This window comes from Phalacrocorax aristotelis, chromosome 3 (genome assembly GCF_949628215.1).
Source record: "Phalacrocorax aristotelis chromosome 3, bGulAri2.1, whole genome shotgun sequence".
Taxonomy (NCBI): domain Eukaryota; kingdom Metazoa; phylum Chordata; class Aves; order Suliformes; family Phalacrocoracidae; genus Phalacrocorax; species Phalacrocorax aristotelis.
In genome coordinates, this window is record NC_134278.1 from 418885 (window position 1) to 432624 (window position 13740).

Below are 13740 nucleotides of genomic sequence, written 5' to 3' on the forward strand. Positions count from 1 at the left end.
GGCGGGGCCGGGGCGGGGCCGGGGCGGGGGCGGGCGGGCGGAAGCGGCGGTGAGGGCGCGTTCCCCGGGCGCGCCGGCGGCTGTCAGGGTGGCACGTGGGCCGAGCTCTGCCGCGCCGGTCGCCGCCGCCGCCGCCGCCGGTGAGTGTCGCGCCGAGGCCCGTCAAGGTCACCGCCCGCCTCCGCCCGGGCGCGGCCCCGCCGGGCTCCGACCGCACGCCGGGGGCGGTGCGCGGGGTCGCGGGGCCGGGGCTCGTCCTGCGGCCTCCCCGCCTCCACCGGTACCGGCGGCACCGGTCACTGGGGACAGCGGCGTCGCGGGGGGCCGGGCCTGGGGCCGGGAGCGCAGGGACCCCCAAGGAAGGGGAGCAGCGCCATGGGCTGGGGTCACCGGGGACGGTGGGGTCACCGAGGACACCGGGGAACTATGAAGGGTTCGGCAGGAGACAACGCGGGCGGGAGGCCGGGCCTCAGGCAGGGTCACCGGGGCCGGGGAAGGGCGGGGAGGGGCCGGGGAAGTGGGGCCACGGCCCGGGGCCGTGGGGCGCCCCCGGGGCTGGGGGAGTGGGGCCACATCCCGGGGGCGTGGGACACCACCGGGGCCGGGGGAGTGGGGCCACCACCCGGGAACACCTGGACTTCAGGGAGGGGCAGCAGGGTCTCGGGTGGGGTCACCAGGGGACGGGCAGCGGGGCCTTGGGTCAAGGACGCCGAGGCTCGAGGCAGCAGGGCCTCAGGGACAGCGAGGGGACACCGAGGGCCCTCCCGGTACAGGGCAGCCTTGGGCTGGGGCCGCCATGGGCTGGCAGGCCTTGGGCTGCGGTGCTGGTGGGGCAGCCCTCGCAGCCCACGGTGCTGCCCGTCCCGTGTTTACTCTCCGCAATGGAACGTGGTGACCTTGGACCCTGGCCAGGAGCTGCGCCACGCAGGGTGATGTCCCAGCCAGGGACAGGGACCGTGGCATGCGAGGCGGGGAGGCGCTGCCCTCTCACCCCCTTCCTGCCCAGCCGGCGCTGCCACGGGGCCCCCGTACCAGCACAGCCACCCCTGGCCCCTGCGGTGGGCAGGCCTGGGCAAGCTGTGCCGGGGTGCCAGGCGGGGCCCAGCCTAATCCCCCCAAGTATGCCCCAGGCGGGCATTCCTCCAGAGATCACGGTGGGCACAGCGCCAGCCACCCCCGCCTGCCCCCCGCCACTGGCATCCTGGCTTCATCCTCCGCGTGCCCTGTGCTGCCCCGTGGCAGCCCCTATTGCTGCCCCACCAGTACGGTGACGTGGGGTCCCTCTGCACCCTGCACCCCCTGCCCTGCCAGCACCTGCCGGTCCCCTGGCACCCGCCACTCCTGACTCCCTGCTCCCCGCAGCCCCGTGCGCGCTGGCAGAGGCAGAGGGGGGTCCCTGCTTGTGCACCCTGCCCTGCATCTGGGGCTGCCCAGCCGCCCTCTCCCGCTCTGCAGGGGCTGGGGGACAGAGGCTCAGTGGGGGACTCTGAGGACATGCCTGGCAGAAGGGTGCCAGGGCCAGCAGCGGCTCAGGCATCTGCTTCGTCTCGCTGCTGCCCAGAGCCTCTGTGGCTGTCAGTCCCGCTCTGTCTGTCTGTCCATCCCCGGCTGTGTGGGGCGCATGTTGTGGGGGTCACCCTGCCCAACCTCTGCTCTGCTGGGCCTGGGGGCTGGGGATCCTCCTGCACCTCCTCACCGGCACAGAGTGGGCTCTGCTGCCCATCCGTCTGCCGTCCCCAGCCCCGTCCGTGGGTCCTGCGGGACCAGGGGCTGCCGGCGGGGCTGATCCTGCCGGGTGGGCTGGTGTGGGGGCGTCTGCCTTGGCGCTGGCTGAGCTGTGCCGGCCCCGGGGCGGCTGGCTGGCGCCAGGGCTGGGGCGGTTGTGCTGGGCTTGGCTGGGCTCTCGCACCCGGGGCGTCTCTGCCAGGCTCGGCGGAGCTGCGCGGTGCCGGGGCGGTTGGGTCGTGTTGCGTTTGGCTGGGACACGACCGGTGCTGCCGGGCTTGGCGAGGCTGTCCTGTGCTGGGGCGGTTGTGTTGGGTTTGGCCATGCAGGGCCGGTTCTGCCGGGCTTGGCGGAACTGTGTGGGGCTGGCAGGGCCGGTGCTGCCGGGGTCTTGGGTGGGACTGTTTTTGCATCCGTGGTCTTGCTGCTCTTTGGAAGAGGCTCCCGTTTCCCTTGGCAGGGGCGGGTTGGGCAGCCCAGGGGGTGGGCGCTGCGGTGCCAAGCCCAGCCCAGAGGGAGGAGAAGGGCTACAAGGACATTCCTCAGCCTGGCCCCCTGCACCGGGTCCTTGAGGTTGAGACAGAGGAACGAGCGAAGGTCCCTGCAGTGTCAAAGGTCCCTGCAGTGTCGGGCACAGCTCCTGGTGTGGCCCTCCTGGTGCTAACACCTGTCCCTCTTCTTGCAGCTCTGAGTGCTGGGGAGATGTCAGCCAGGACCCGCTGCCGGGCCGGCTGCCGGGGCTTGGCATGCCCATGAGGCCGGTGGGGTGCAGCCGGGGCGGGCGGTGGGGCAGCGGCGGATCCAGCAGGGCAGCGGCGGCAGGAGACGCTCACCATGGAGTTCACAGTGATCGACTACAGCATCTTCGTGCTGCTGCTGGTGCTGTCGTCGGCCATCGGGCTCTTCTATGCACTGAGTGGGGACCGGCAGCGCACGGTGCAGGAATTCCTCCTGGCCAACCGCAACATGGGCTTCCTGCCGGTTGCCCTCTCCCTGCTGGCCACCTTCCAGTCCGCCGTGGCCATCCTGGGTGTGCCGGCCGAGATCTACCGCTTTGGCACCGAGTACTGGTTCCTCGGCTGCTCCTACTTCCTGGGGCTGCTCATCCCAGCCCACATCTTCATCCCCATCTTCTACCGCCTGCGCATCACCAGCACCTACGAGGTGAGCGGGGTCATCCCCACAGGGACCGGGGGTGGGGGGGGTAGGTGCGGAGCCCGGTGCCCAGCGGGACGTGCAGGCAGGCGGGTGGCCTTGGGGGATGAGCCGACAGTGCCCAGCAGGGGCTTCTGCTCTTTGTCCGTGTGTCCCTGTCCCACCCAGCTTGTCTGGCACCCGTTCTGCCACGGGCATCTCTCCTGCCCGGGGCAGCGCTGCCCAGCCCCCGCCTGTCTCTGCGGCAGCAGGAGCTGAGGTGCTGGGGCAGGGCTGCCTGCCCCCCTCCTCCACTTCCCCGCTGCCCTGGGGGGACACAGGGGACGTCCCCCCAGCTCAGAACCCCGCGCCTAGGGGGGACAGTGCCCTGACCCGTCTCACCCGCAGTACTTGGAGCTGCGCTTCAACAAGACAGTGCGAATCTTCGGCACCGTTGCCTTCATCTTCCAGATGGTGAGTGGGGATGGGGGGATGGGGGGGACACGGCGGGCCGTGCACAGCTCCAGCGCTGCTCTCCCCGCAGGTCATCTACATGGGGGTAGTGCTCTACGCGCCCGCGCTGGCCCTCAATGCAGGTAAGGGGGGGACGGGAGCAGGGGGGAGATGCTGGAAGCCCCGTCCTGCGTGGATGCGCGTTAACGGCTTCTGTCGCTTCCAGTGACAGGCTTTGATCTCTGGAGTGCGGTGCTCACCATGGGGCTGGTCTGCACGCTGTACACCACGGTGGTGAGTCCCTGCCCGCCGCGCCGGCCGCTACCTGGCCATGGGGCGCCCCGTGCCCCCACCAGGCTGCGGTGACAGGCACCGTGCCTCCGCAGGGTGGGCTGAAGGCCGTCATCTGGACAGACGTCTTCCAGACACTGGTGATGTTTGCGGGGCAGCTGGCTGTCATCGTGGTGGGTGCCCAGCGGGTGGGCGGCATGGCCCGCGTCTGGCACCTGGCGAAGCAGGAGGGCAAGATCGCCGGCATCGAGTGAGTGGCCTTCGCCCACCTGGTGCTGGGCACCCCACGTCACGCTGTGGGGTCATGCGGGGCATCTGGGAAGGGCCTGGGGTGGGGGCGAGGGACCCCAGCACGGTGGGGTGAGGGGAAGGGGCATTCCTGCTGCCCCCTTTCCTGTGCTGTGGGGTGCAGGGTGCCGGTGAGGACCCGGCACCGTGACCCCCCCCCCATCGGTGCCTCTCTGCAGCCTGGACCCCGACCCCTTCGAGCGGCACACCTTCTGGACCCTGGCGGTGGGGGGCATCTTCATGATGCTGTCACTGTACGGGGTGAACCAGGCGCAGGTGCAGCGGTACCTCAGCGCCCGCAGCGAGCGGGAGGCCAAGCTGTGAGTGGGGCTGGGGCTGGGGGTCCCGTGGTGGGGACGGGCCCCCCTGCCACCCCCAGGCTTCTGACGCCTGCCCGGCACCCGCAGCTCCTGCTACGCCGTCTTCCCCTGCCAGCAGATCGTCCTCTGCCTCAGCTGCCTGACCGGCCTCGTCATGTTCGTCTACGACCGGGAGCACCCGCTGGTGCCCACCCAGCACCCCGGCTCCTCTGACCAGGTGGGTGCCAGGCCCCTCCTCCCGCAGCCCGCAGGGCTGGACCCCGCTCCCCCCGGTCCCCCTGGCTCTGCGGGCGCTGACCCCCCCTGCCCCAGCTGGTGCTGTACTTCGTGATGGACGTGCTGCAGGACCTGCCGGGGCTGCCCGGGCTCTTCGTCGCCTGCCTCTTCAGCGGGTCCCTCAGGTGAGCAGGTGGCCCCGGGGCTGGCGGGGCTTTGCGGGGTCCCAGCTGAGCGCCCTCCTGCTCCCTCTCCTCCCCAGCACCATCTCCTCCGCCTTCAACTCGCTGGCCACGGTGACGATGGAGGACCTGGTCCGGCCCCACTACCCCAGGCTGTCAGAGTCACGGGCCACGCTGATCTCCAAGCTGCTGGGTGAGTGGGGGGCTGTGTACGGGGGGCTGGCGCTGGGGGTCCCCAGTGCCACCCTGACCTCCCCCCCCCCTTCTCCCCAGCTCTTGGTTATGGATTGCTCTGCCTGGGGATGGCCTATGTGTCCTCCATGCTGGGCCCCGTGCTGCAGGTAGGGGTGGGGGCGCAGGGCCCCCCAGTTCTGGCACCCAGCTGGTGAGCAGCTGGCGCCGGCCGCGGGCCGGGGCGAGGGGCCGGTGCTGAGGGCCATGTACCCACAGGCAGCCATCAGCATCTTTGGCATGGTGGGGGGTCCGCTCCTGGGGCTCTTCTGCCTGGGCATGTTCTTCCCCTGCGCCAACCCCACGGTGAGTGTCCCCCTGCCCATCCAGGGGCATGGACCCCATGGGGGGCAGTGCCGGGGGCTGGGGCACCCCAAGCCCAGCTGGGGGTCAACACCCTCCCTCTTCGCCGGCACAGGGTGCTGTCGTGGGGCTGCTGGCAGGCCTGGCCATGGCCTTCTGGGTGGGCATCGGCAGCCTGCTGTCCAGCATGGGGGCAGCTGAGGGGGTACCCCCACCCAACAGCACCACACTCCCCCCCATGGGCAACCTCACTACCATCCTCGCCACCACCCTGATGGCCCCCACGCCGGCCCCCCAGAGGTGAGTGGGACGGGGGGGCTCAGCGCCGGGGTGCTGCAGGACAGGGGCTGCTGCTCTGTGCCCCCCACCCCACCTCTTTACCCCCCTGACCCCTGTCTTCCCCAGCCCCACGGGACTGCAGAAGTTTTACAACCTGTCCTACATGTGGTATAGTGCCCACAACTCCACCACCGTCATCGTCGTGGGGCTCCTGGTCAGCCTGCTCACTGGTGAGTGCGCGGGGCGGTGGGGGGCGGCAGCACTCCCCACCGCCTCACTCTCCACTCTGCCCCCCAGGCCCCACACCAGCAGCAGCTGTGGACCCCCGCACCATCTACCCCGTGCTGCCTCGCCTGCTCTGCTGCCTGCCGCAGAAGTACCGGGAGAGGCTCTGCTGCGGGGTGGGCTTCCCTGCCCAGGTGAGGGGCCCAGACCCCAGTACCCTGGGGAGGGGGCACGGGGTCAGTGACCCCCCCCACCCCATGCTCCTGTTGCCCCCTGCCCTGTCCCCGCAGGACACCAACCACATGGACGCCACAGTGAAGAGCAAGGGGGTGGCCAACGGCCTGGCCCCCCCTGGCTCTGGGCGGAGGGAGGAAGAGGAGGGACAGGGCTACATCCGCACAGTGGGGGCCCCAACCTACGCTCTGCAGGAGACATCCTTCTGAGCCCCCGCCCTGGCACGGGGGTTCCGGCCGCCCCCCCGTGCATGTCTCCAGCACCCCGCTGGCCAGGGGGCTCAGACCCCCCGCGGGGTGCCCGCACATGGCCGGAAAGAACCAAATAACCGGGAGGGGCTGGGTCCCTGCCCGGGGGGGCCGCCTGGGCTGCACCCCACCGTGGGCAGCATGGGGTCTCCCTGCCTTCGCCCGCAGCAGGCTGGCCCTGAGGCCCAGGCCCTCTGCCTGCCTGCGCCCACGCCAGCCCCTGCCCCCCAGCCAGGGGGGCTCTGGCTCTGGGACCATGGGAGCGGTGCCCTCTCCCCCCTGCCCCTCCCCGGGCCGGGATCCTGCCCGGTTCCCCTGGCCTGGCATGTGCCTTACTGCACCGCTCCCAGGCTGGGGGCCACCCAGACCCCTCAGGGGGCCCAGTGACCCCCCCCCCCCCCATCCTCCCAGTCCCCTGTCACCCCTCTCTGTTCATTTTTGCCCCAATAAACAGTTCTGGAGCGCAGGTGTCGGAGGAGCCCCAGGACCAGCCCCGCACACAACCCCCTCCCCACTGTCCCTGGGAGCCTGCAGGGACACAGGACCCCCGTCTCCCAGAGCCACGGGGGGGGGCCTGCTGTCCCCCGGGAGTGGGAGCTTCGCCAGCCGGGGAGATTTATGGCTGCAGCCTTGGCCCTGGCCCCTTTCCCATGGCGCAGGGCCAGCGGGGGGGCCCAGCCGGGGGAACCAGGTGAGCGCAGCTGGGGAGGGGGCCCCAGGGCCCCCATCACCCCATCTCCCCACCCTCCAGGCATGGCAGGGCCCAGGGCGAGGGTCCCACGGGGGAGCCTGTTCCGCCACCCCCAGTGTGGCCAAGGCAGGAGGCTGGTGGTGGGTGCTTGGTTTATTGCTGCAGGTCGGACCAGGTGGCCCCCAGCCCCCATGGGGCATCCCCCCCCCCCGTGCCCACCCCAAGGGTCCCTGGGGTCCTGCCCCATTGTGGCTGTGGGCAGGGAGCCTGGGCATCCCGCTGCCCACTGTGTGCCTGTGAGCTCATGGACCCCCATGCAGGATGGGGGTGCAGATCCCATCAGTGCTGCCCACCCCCCCAGCTGCTGCCCCTGATCCCCACCCTGGGGCACGGCCTCCCTGTGCTGGGGGGGAAGAGCAGGCCCGGGGGTCCCGTGGCCATAGGCAGCCTGGGGAGTCAGGGGGGTCCATCACCCATTGCCAGCCTGCTGTCCCCCTGGCCTGTGTGCTCGTGGCTGCCGGTGGCGGCGGCTGCCCCAGGGGGGTCAGGACTGGGCCCCCCCCAAGGGCTGGCGTAGAGGCGGGAGCGCATCGGCCACTTCTGCAAAAGAGGGAGAGGGGTCGGGGTTGTGAGGGCAGCCCCTTGTCCTGCTGCTCCCTGTGTCCCACGCCCTGGGGGGGGGCACCCATGACTGGCGGACCCCGGGACTGGCTGTTGCTGTGTGTGGGGCACGCTGGGGACCCCTGGACCAGCTGCTGCATGCGTGGGGCAGGCTGGGGATCCCAGGGTGGAGGGGCTGCAAGCCAAGGGAATGGGTGCTGGTGTGCACTGGGGGACCCCAGGGAGCAGCTGCATTGTGCACTGGGGGACCCCAGGGGCTGGCTGCTGGCGTGCATGGGGGATAATGGGGGTCCCCAGGGACTGAGTGCCATCATGCAAGGGGGACCGCAGGGACCGGTGCTGGGGAGCTGGGCCCCGAGGCTGGGGTGTGCTGGGTCTCACCTTCATGGGGTGCAGGAGCGGGTGTCCGCGGAGCAGGTGGGAGGGCGCGGGTGGGGGGGGCCCATGACCCAGCGCGTGGCTGAGGTGGGCGATATAGCTGGTGGCCAGGACGAGGATGTCCAGCTTGGAGAGCTTGGTGCCGGGGGGCACGGCGGGCAGGGCTGCCTGCAGCGACAGGAAGGCCTGGCGCAGTGCCCGCACCCGGCTCCGCTCCCGCGCCGCGTTCTGGGGGCACAGCAGCCCCGGGGGGCCCTGCGGCGAGAGGGGTCTGAGCCGGCCTGGGGCCCGCAGCCGAGGCAGGCACCGTCACCCCCAGCGGGATGGGGGCAGCACCCGTCCTCCACCATGCCACCTGTCCCCAGGGGACCCCAGGTCCTGGACCTGTGGGGTCTCTGTGCCCCCAGGGCTGCATCCCACACACCCGCATGCCGTGGGGAAGCCCATCCCCCCCTGCCTGCACCCAGCTGGGCTCAGACCTGCCTGCAACCCGCACCCAAGCGGGGCGTGCTGGTGCTGCCTGGCGTGCACCCCCTCCCACGGCAGCCCCCTGGGGCCCCCCACGCCATCCGGCTCTGGCACAGCGGGGCGAGGGGCGGCAGGCACGTCCCTGGGGCTCCCGGCTGCCATTGCGTGTGGGGTCCCGCTCCCACGCTTGGCCAGCTCCTTACCTGCCTTGCTGCCAGGGGGCTCCCCAGGTTACCAGGGTGGGCAGATGAGACCCCCAGGGTCCTGCCTGTGCCTGCTCCCCGGCAGCGCCGGGTGGCTCGCGGGGGGCTGCAGGCCCCTCTCCTCCCCCGGGAGCTGGGGGCAGCGGTGGCTGGGGGGCAGCCATGCATGGCGGCTGACCCCACTCTGCACCCCCTGCCGGTGCAGGCCCCCACGCTTTCGGCCATGCTGGGTGCCGGCGGGCAGCCCCCGTCCATGCTCCTGCCTGTGCCTTGGCCCTGCGATGCTCCAGCGGGTCGGGGCGCCCTGGGGAGCGCTGCCGCGTCCCCCCGCCGCCTCCCGGCACAGCCCGGCCCGCGGCCTCGTCTGGGCAGGCGTCTCGCCTCCCCCTCCTTGGCACCGTGGGATGAGCAGGAGGATACCGGCTGTCCCAGCCGGAGCCTCCCCCGGCCCGCGGCCGCCCACGGGAGCCTTGCTCACCCCACGGCCGGCCCCACGCCGCAGCCCCGTGGGAGCCCTGCTCACCCCACAGCTGGCCCCACGCTGCGGCCCCATGGGAGCCCTGCTCACCCCACTGCTGGCCCCATGCCGTGGCCCCACTGAGGCCTGGGCAGGGCACCCACATGGGGTCACACCGTGCCCCGGCCTTGTGTGCAGCCCTAGGCTCTGCCTGTGGGTCACGGTGTGGGGGGCTCCCACACTCGCTGCCACCCGGCAGGGGCTGAGGGGGGTGTCCTGGGGGCTTTCCTGTCCCCAGCCCCACCCCAGCACCCCAGCTGGTGGCGGGGGAGGCTGGGGCGGGAGGCACAGCAGGTCAAGGCTAGGGCATAGGAGGCACAGTGTGGTGGGCTGGGGCACCCAGGGCTAGGGCGGGTGGACCGTGGGGACCTGGGCAGCCCCCTGCCACACTGTGCTGCCTGCACGGCTCTGTGGGTGGGGGCAGTGGGGCTGGGGCTGAGTGGGGACCACGGGGACCCCAGCCTGAGGGAGGCCATACATGTGTCCTGCGCTCTGCTTGGACTGTGGCGCAGCTCCCCCGTGGCCACGGGGGCCGTGGGGCAGGCAGCGGCCGTACGGCAGTGCCGGCGTGCCGGGGCAGCCGGGTGCAGGTAGCGTGCCCACGGGTGCCTGGGGGAGTGGGGGGATGCGGGCCAAGCCCGGCCTAGCACGGGGCGGCCCCACGGGGGACAGACGGTGCCCTGCTGCCCGGGGACGGCGCCATGTCCCGTCGCACGGCGCAGGGAACCGTTCCGGTGCGCAGCCGGACCCACGGACACGCTGGACGCACCCGCTCCCACCCCCGCCGCACTGCGCATGCGTGGCTGGGGGCGGCGGGGCGAGTGGCGACGGGGCGGGGCTAGGGGCTGCGTGGGCGGGACTGGACATCGGGGCGGGGATATGGGCGCGGTTTGCCATCAGGGGGCGGTGCCCGGGGCGGTGCGGACGTGGCGGCGGCGGCGGGGTGACGCAGCGGCGCGCTGACGTGTGTTTGCGGCGCAGCCATGGCGCCGCGGCGGCCGGCCGAGCTGTACCGGGCGCCCTTCCCGCTCTACACCGTCCGCCTCCACCCGCGGCGGCCCCTCGCCATCACCGCCGGCGGCGGCGGCGCCGCCAAGACCGGCATCCGCAATGGGGTGGTGCGGATGGGCCGGGGGGCGGGGAGGGCGGTCCCGGGGGGGCGGGGAGGGGTCCCGGGGGCGGTTAGTGAGGGAGCTGAGGGGGTCCCGGGGGGTGCCGGTGGGGGGTGGCGGGAGGTGGCGAGGGCGTCCCGAGGGGGTGGGGGAAGGCGGTGAGGAGGGTCCTGGGGGTTTGCTGAGGCATCCCGGGGAGGGGTGTGAGGGAGCTGAGAGGGCCACGGGGGGTGAGGGGGGTCACGGGGGTGCGTGGCGAGGGGGTCCCGTGAGGGGCGTCCTGGGGGTTTGGTGATGGGGTCCTGGGGGGGGGCGTGAGGGAGCTGAGGGGGATCCTGGGGGGTGGTGATGAGGGGGTCCCGAGGGGGGGCACAGTGAGGGCTCCCGGGCGGATATGGGCTGGCAGCCAGAGCAGCATCCCTGGGGCTAGCCCCCATTGCAGAGCCGGGGTATGCTGGGGGCTGCACCCAGCAGGGTCTGAGGCTGCTCCCTGCTCTGCAGCACTTCCTGCAGCTGGAGCAGGTTGGGGGGCAGCTCAGCGCCTGCCTGCTGCACTCCCACGACACCGAGACCCGCGCCACCATGACCATGGCGCTGGCCGACGACATCATTGCGGCAGGGCAGGATGCCAGCTGCCACATCCTCCGCTTCAGCGTGCAGGCACCCGAGGGCAGGAGCGGCTCGGCTGGCCAGAGCGGTGAGGTCCCGCTCTCCCCAAGGGGGGTCGGTGTCATGGCACCTGCAGTGGGGCAGTGCGCGGCAGGCCAGGTGGTCTGTGGGGTGCATTGGGGATGGGGCAGTGCTGTGGGGGCCTCCTGCCTGCCCTGGACCCCCGGGCTCAGCCCATTGGCAGCGCGCAGCTGTGTCAGGGCTCCATGTCGCCTGCCCCGCTGCAGGCAGTGGGGAGAAGGGGCCACGGAAGCGGAAGGGCCCCAGCCCGGTGGGGCAGGGCGACACACAGAGCCAGACCAGCGAGGTGACGGTGGAGAGCCTGCACAGTGTCCGCACGGATTTCAGCCCCGACGCCCTGCAGAAGGCCGTCCGCTTCAATGCTGACTGCTCCCTGCTCGTCACCGGCGGTGCCGACGGCTTCCTCCGCCTCTGGGAGGTAGGTCTGGGGGCACCTGGGGCCAGGCATCACTGTGCCGGTGGCAGTATGTGTCTGGTCGGGGAGGCCAGGCCCCAGCAGTGCTGGCTGGGACCATGGGGTGCAGCTCTGATGCCTGCTCTGCCCTTGCAGTTCCCCAGCATGAAGAAGACACTGGAGTTCAAAGCCCACGACGGGGAGATCGAAGACATCGCGCTGGGCCCTGACAACAAGGTGAGTGTTGGGCAGCTCCCCGGCCCCGCGGGGAGAGCCGTCCTGGAACGCCCACGCTCTCTGTGCGCAGGTGGTGACGGCGGGACGGGACTTCCAGTGCTGCGTGTGGCAGCAGGACCAGCTGGTGACTGGGCTGCGCTGGAACGAGAACCTGCCCGGCATCCCCGACAAGGCTTACCGCTACCAGGCCTGCCGGTGAGCACCAGGGCTGGGACTCGTGCAATGTGCAGATGCGTACCTGGGGTGCAGCCTCTGCAACGAGGGGCTCCCCTGGGCAGGGGGCAGAAGCAGCTCCCCTGTGTGCTTTAGTGGGGTGGGGTCTGGGCGCAGGTTTGGGCTCGGGAGAGGGGAGGATGCTGGGCCCCGGCAGGCCCATCTTGCAGCCCCGGGTGGAGGGGTGGTGGCAGTGCTGGCCGTAGGGACCTTCACACCCCCTGCTCTCCTGCGGCAGGTTCGGGGCCGTGGAGGACAACGCCGGGGCGCTGCGGCTCTACACGGTGCAGGTGCCCCACAAGCGGGAGCGCCGCCCCCCGCCCTGCTACCTGACCAAGTGGGACGGGAAGAGCTTCCTGCCGCTGCTGACTCGGCCCTGCGGCAGCGAGGTGATCTCCTGCCTCTCCATCAGGTACTGCAGGGCTGGGCAGGCATGGGGCTGGGGGCCACGCTGGGCCCCGCTCACTGTCCTCCCCCCTGCAGCGACTCGGGCACCTTCCTGGGGCTGGGCACGGTGACGGGCTCTGTCGCCATCCACATTGCCTTCTCGCTGCAGGTGAGGTACGGGGGCAGTGGGTCTCCTTGGGGGGTGGCTGGCAGGGCAGGGAGGGGCATGGGTCACCCCAGTGCCCCCCCAGTCCCCCCCCGAGCCTGGCTGCCTCAGGTCACCCCCCTGCTTCTGCCCTGCAGAGGCTGTACTATGTGAAGGAGGCGCACGGCATTGTGGTGACGGACGTGGCCTTCGTCCCCGAGAGCCGGCGTGGGCGGGAGCTGCTGGCGGGGAATGAGGCCGCCCTGCTCAGCGTGGCTGTCGACAGCCGCTGCAAGCTGCACCTCCTCCCCAGCCGACGTAGGTGCTGGGGAGCTGCCTGGGGGGGCTGCTGTGGGTGCTGGGGTGGCCCCTCTTGCTCCCCAGCGCAAAGCAGGGCAGCCTCAGCAGGTGCACCCCCCTCTCCTTGCCCCCCTCTCCTCCACAGGCTCCCTCCCTGTCTGGCTGCTGTTGCTGCTCTGTGCCGGGCTCATCGTGGCCGCCATCCTGCTGCTGCAGCTCACCTTCCCGGGGTTCCTGTAGGATCCCCCAGCGCCCGGACAGATCCCGCAGGCTCAGCCAGCCTCTGCCGGGCCTTGGCCCACCCCAAGCAGACTGTGAAGCAGATGAGGGACCAGCCCCGGCGTCACCACCCCCGCTGGCGCTCGGGGAGCAGGCGAGGGGCGCGGGAGCCACGTGGGGCCCCGGCCCAGAAGGACTGTGCCAGCTGCAGCGTGGCGCTGGCCCTGGGGAGGGGGTCTTGCCAGCCCTCTGCCCCGCCGCTGACATTAAAACTGGAGTGCGAAGGCAGCGCTGTCCCATTTGTGCTGGGGGGAGCGGGGCTGGCTCTGGCACTACTCCCACCTTCCCCCGTGCCCTCCCTGCCCAGGCCCCTGGCACCCAGCTGCAGCTGTCTGAGTTTGGTGTGGGGTCGGGCAGCCCCCTCCCAGTGCTGTCCCCATCCCCCTCCAGCTGCTCGAAGGCAGAGGGGACAAACTGGGCGCAGGGTTGCTCCGTGTCGCATCCCTGACCCCCTACCCACCTGCTACCAAGTGGGTGCAGGCCGGTGTCATGATGGTGGTTGAAGGGCTGCTCTGGTGTCACGGTGCCATCCCAGCCAGGGGCAAGGGCTGTGGCTGCTGCCAGCCCAGGCGCCTCAGCACAGCGTCCTGTCCCATCCATGGTGCGGGGGCTGCCCCTTCCTGCCCGGGAGAACCCCTGGCCATCAGCGCTTGCCGGTAGCTGCACTTGGCTGGGCCACAGCTGTCTCCAGGCCCTCGGTGTTGCTGGCACAGAAGGGCCGGGGGCTCTGAGGGGTGTGCGGAGCTGGGGGTGGGGGTGGCCTGCACCCGGCTGTCCCCCACTCTCTCTGGGGTCTCACCCATCAGCAGCTCCTCACCGCCGTGGTTGGGCACGATGGACCTGGGGGAGAGGGAGGGCCGAGGGGCCAGTCCACGGGGCTCACCCGTGGGTGGGGCGGCCGATGGAGCCGGTAACAGGGAGGCCCGGGAGCAGCGGGACGGGGGAGGGCGGATGCGGAGGGACGTGCACGCTACGT

General features: G+C 71.8%; 3 protein-coding genes across 5 annotated transcripts; 2 read left to right on the forward strand and 1 right to left on the reverse strand.

Moving 5' to 3' along the window:
- Positions 1–30: 30 nt before the first annotated feature.
- Positions 31–6595, forward strand: SLC5A6 (solute carrier family 5 member 6). Of its 3 annotated transcripts, none has more exons than XM_075086441.1 (16): positions 31–144; positions 2418–2889; positions 3268–3333; positions 3381–3455; positions 3539–3606; positions 3699–3853; positions 4071–4211; positions 4299–4428; positions 4524–4612; positions 4690–4802; positions 4883–4950; positions 5060–5146; positions 5259–5443; positions 5549–5652; positions 5720–5841; positions 5938–6595. In XM_075086441.1, the coding sequence occupies exons 2-16, from the start codon at positions 2472–2474 to the stop codon at positions 6088–6090; spliced, it is 1974 nt and encodes a 657-aa protein (XP_074942542.1). In that variant the 5' UTR covers positions 31–144; positions 2418–2471; the 3' UTR covers positions 6091–6595. The 3 variants fall into 3 exon arrangements, with proteins under 3 accessions (XP_074942542.1, XP_074942543.1, XP_074942544.1); XM_075086442.1 differs by having other exon boundaries at positions 3404–3455; XM_075086443.1 differs by having other exon boundaries at positions 40–140; positions 2411–2889; positions 3404–3455.
- A 373-nt stretch (positions 6596–6968) lies between these two features.
- Positions 6969–8973, reverse strand: TCF23 (transcription factor 23). The gene is made up of 3 exons (XM_075086448.1): positions 8491–8973; positions 7823–8074; positions 6969–7420 (listed from the first exon to the last, which is right to left on the reverse strand). Exons 1-3 carry the CDS (start codon positions 8743–8745, stop codon positions 7277–7279), a joined length of 651 nt encoding a protein of 216 aa, XP_074942549.1. The 5' UTR covers positions 8746–8973; the 3' UTR covers positions 6969–7276.
- Positions 8974–9920: 947 nt separating this feature from the next.
- PREB (prolactin regulatory element binding) lies at positions 9921–12992 on the forward strand. Its single transcript, XM_075086444.1, has 9 exons — positions 9921–10125; positions 10621–10816; positions 11016–11227; positions 11360–11440; positions 11511–11635; positions 11892–12065; positions 12137–12209; positions 12344–12503; positions 12631–12992. The coding sequence occupies exons 1-9, from the start codon at positions 9991–9993 to the stop codon at positions 12723–12725; spliced, it is 1251 nt and encodes a 416-aa protein (XP_074942545.1). The 5' UTR covers positions 9921–9990; the 3' UTR covers positions 12726–12992.
- Positions 12993–13740: the final 748 nt, after the last annotated feature.

Coding starts and splice junctions, on each gene's coding strand:
- PREB (XM_075086444.1), top strand. CDS start 9,991: ATGGCGCCGCGGCGGCCGGCCGAGCTGTACCGGGCGCCCTTCCCGCTC. Junction 11,441..11,510: donor CGCTGGGCCCTGACAACAAG/GTGAGTGTTGGG, acceptor CTCTGTGCGCAG/GTGGTGACGGCGGGACGGGA. Junction 12,504..12,630: donor GCACCTCCTCCCCAGCCGAC/GTAGGTGCTGGG, acceptor TCTCCTCCACAG/GCTCCCTCCCTGTCTGGCTG.
- SLC5A6 (XM_075086441.1), top strand. CDS start 2,472: ATGCCCATGAGGCCGGTGGGGTGCAGCCGGGGCGGGCGGTGGGGCAGC. Junction 3,607..3,698: donor GCACGCTGTACACCACGGTG/GTGAGTCCCTGC, acceptor GTGCCTCCGCAG/GGTGGGCTGAAGGCCGTCAT. Junction 4,613..4,689: donor CTCTTCAGCGGGTCCCTCAG/GTGAGCAGGTGG, acceptor TCTCCTCCCCAG/CACCATCTCCTCCGCCTTCA.
- TCF23 (XM_075086448.1), bottom strand. CDS start 8,745: ATGGACGGGGGCTGCCCGCCGGCACCCAGCATGGCCGAAAGCGTGGGG. Junction 8,075..8,490: donor GCCCCCTGGCAGCAAGGCAG/GTAAGGAGCTGG, acceptor CTCTCGCCGCAG/GGCCCCCCGGGGCTGCTGTG. Junction 7,421..7,822: donor CGCTCCTGCACCCCATGAAG/GTGAGACCCAGC, acceptor CCTCTTTTGCAG/AAGTGGCCGATGCGCTCCCG.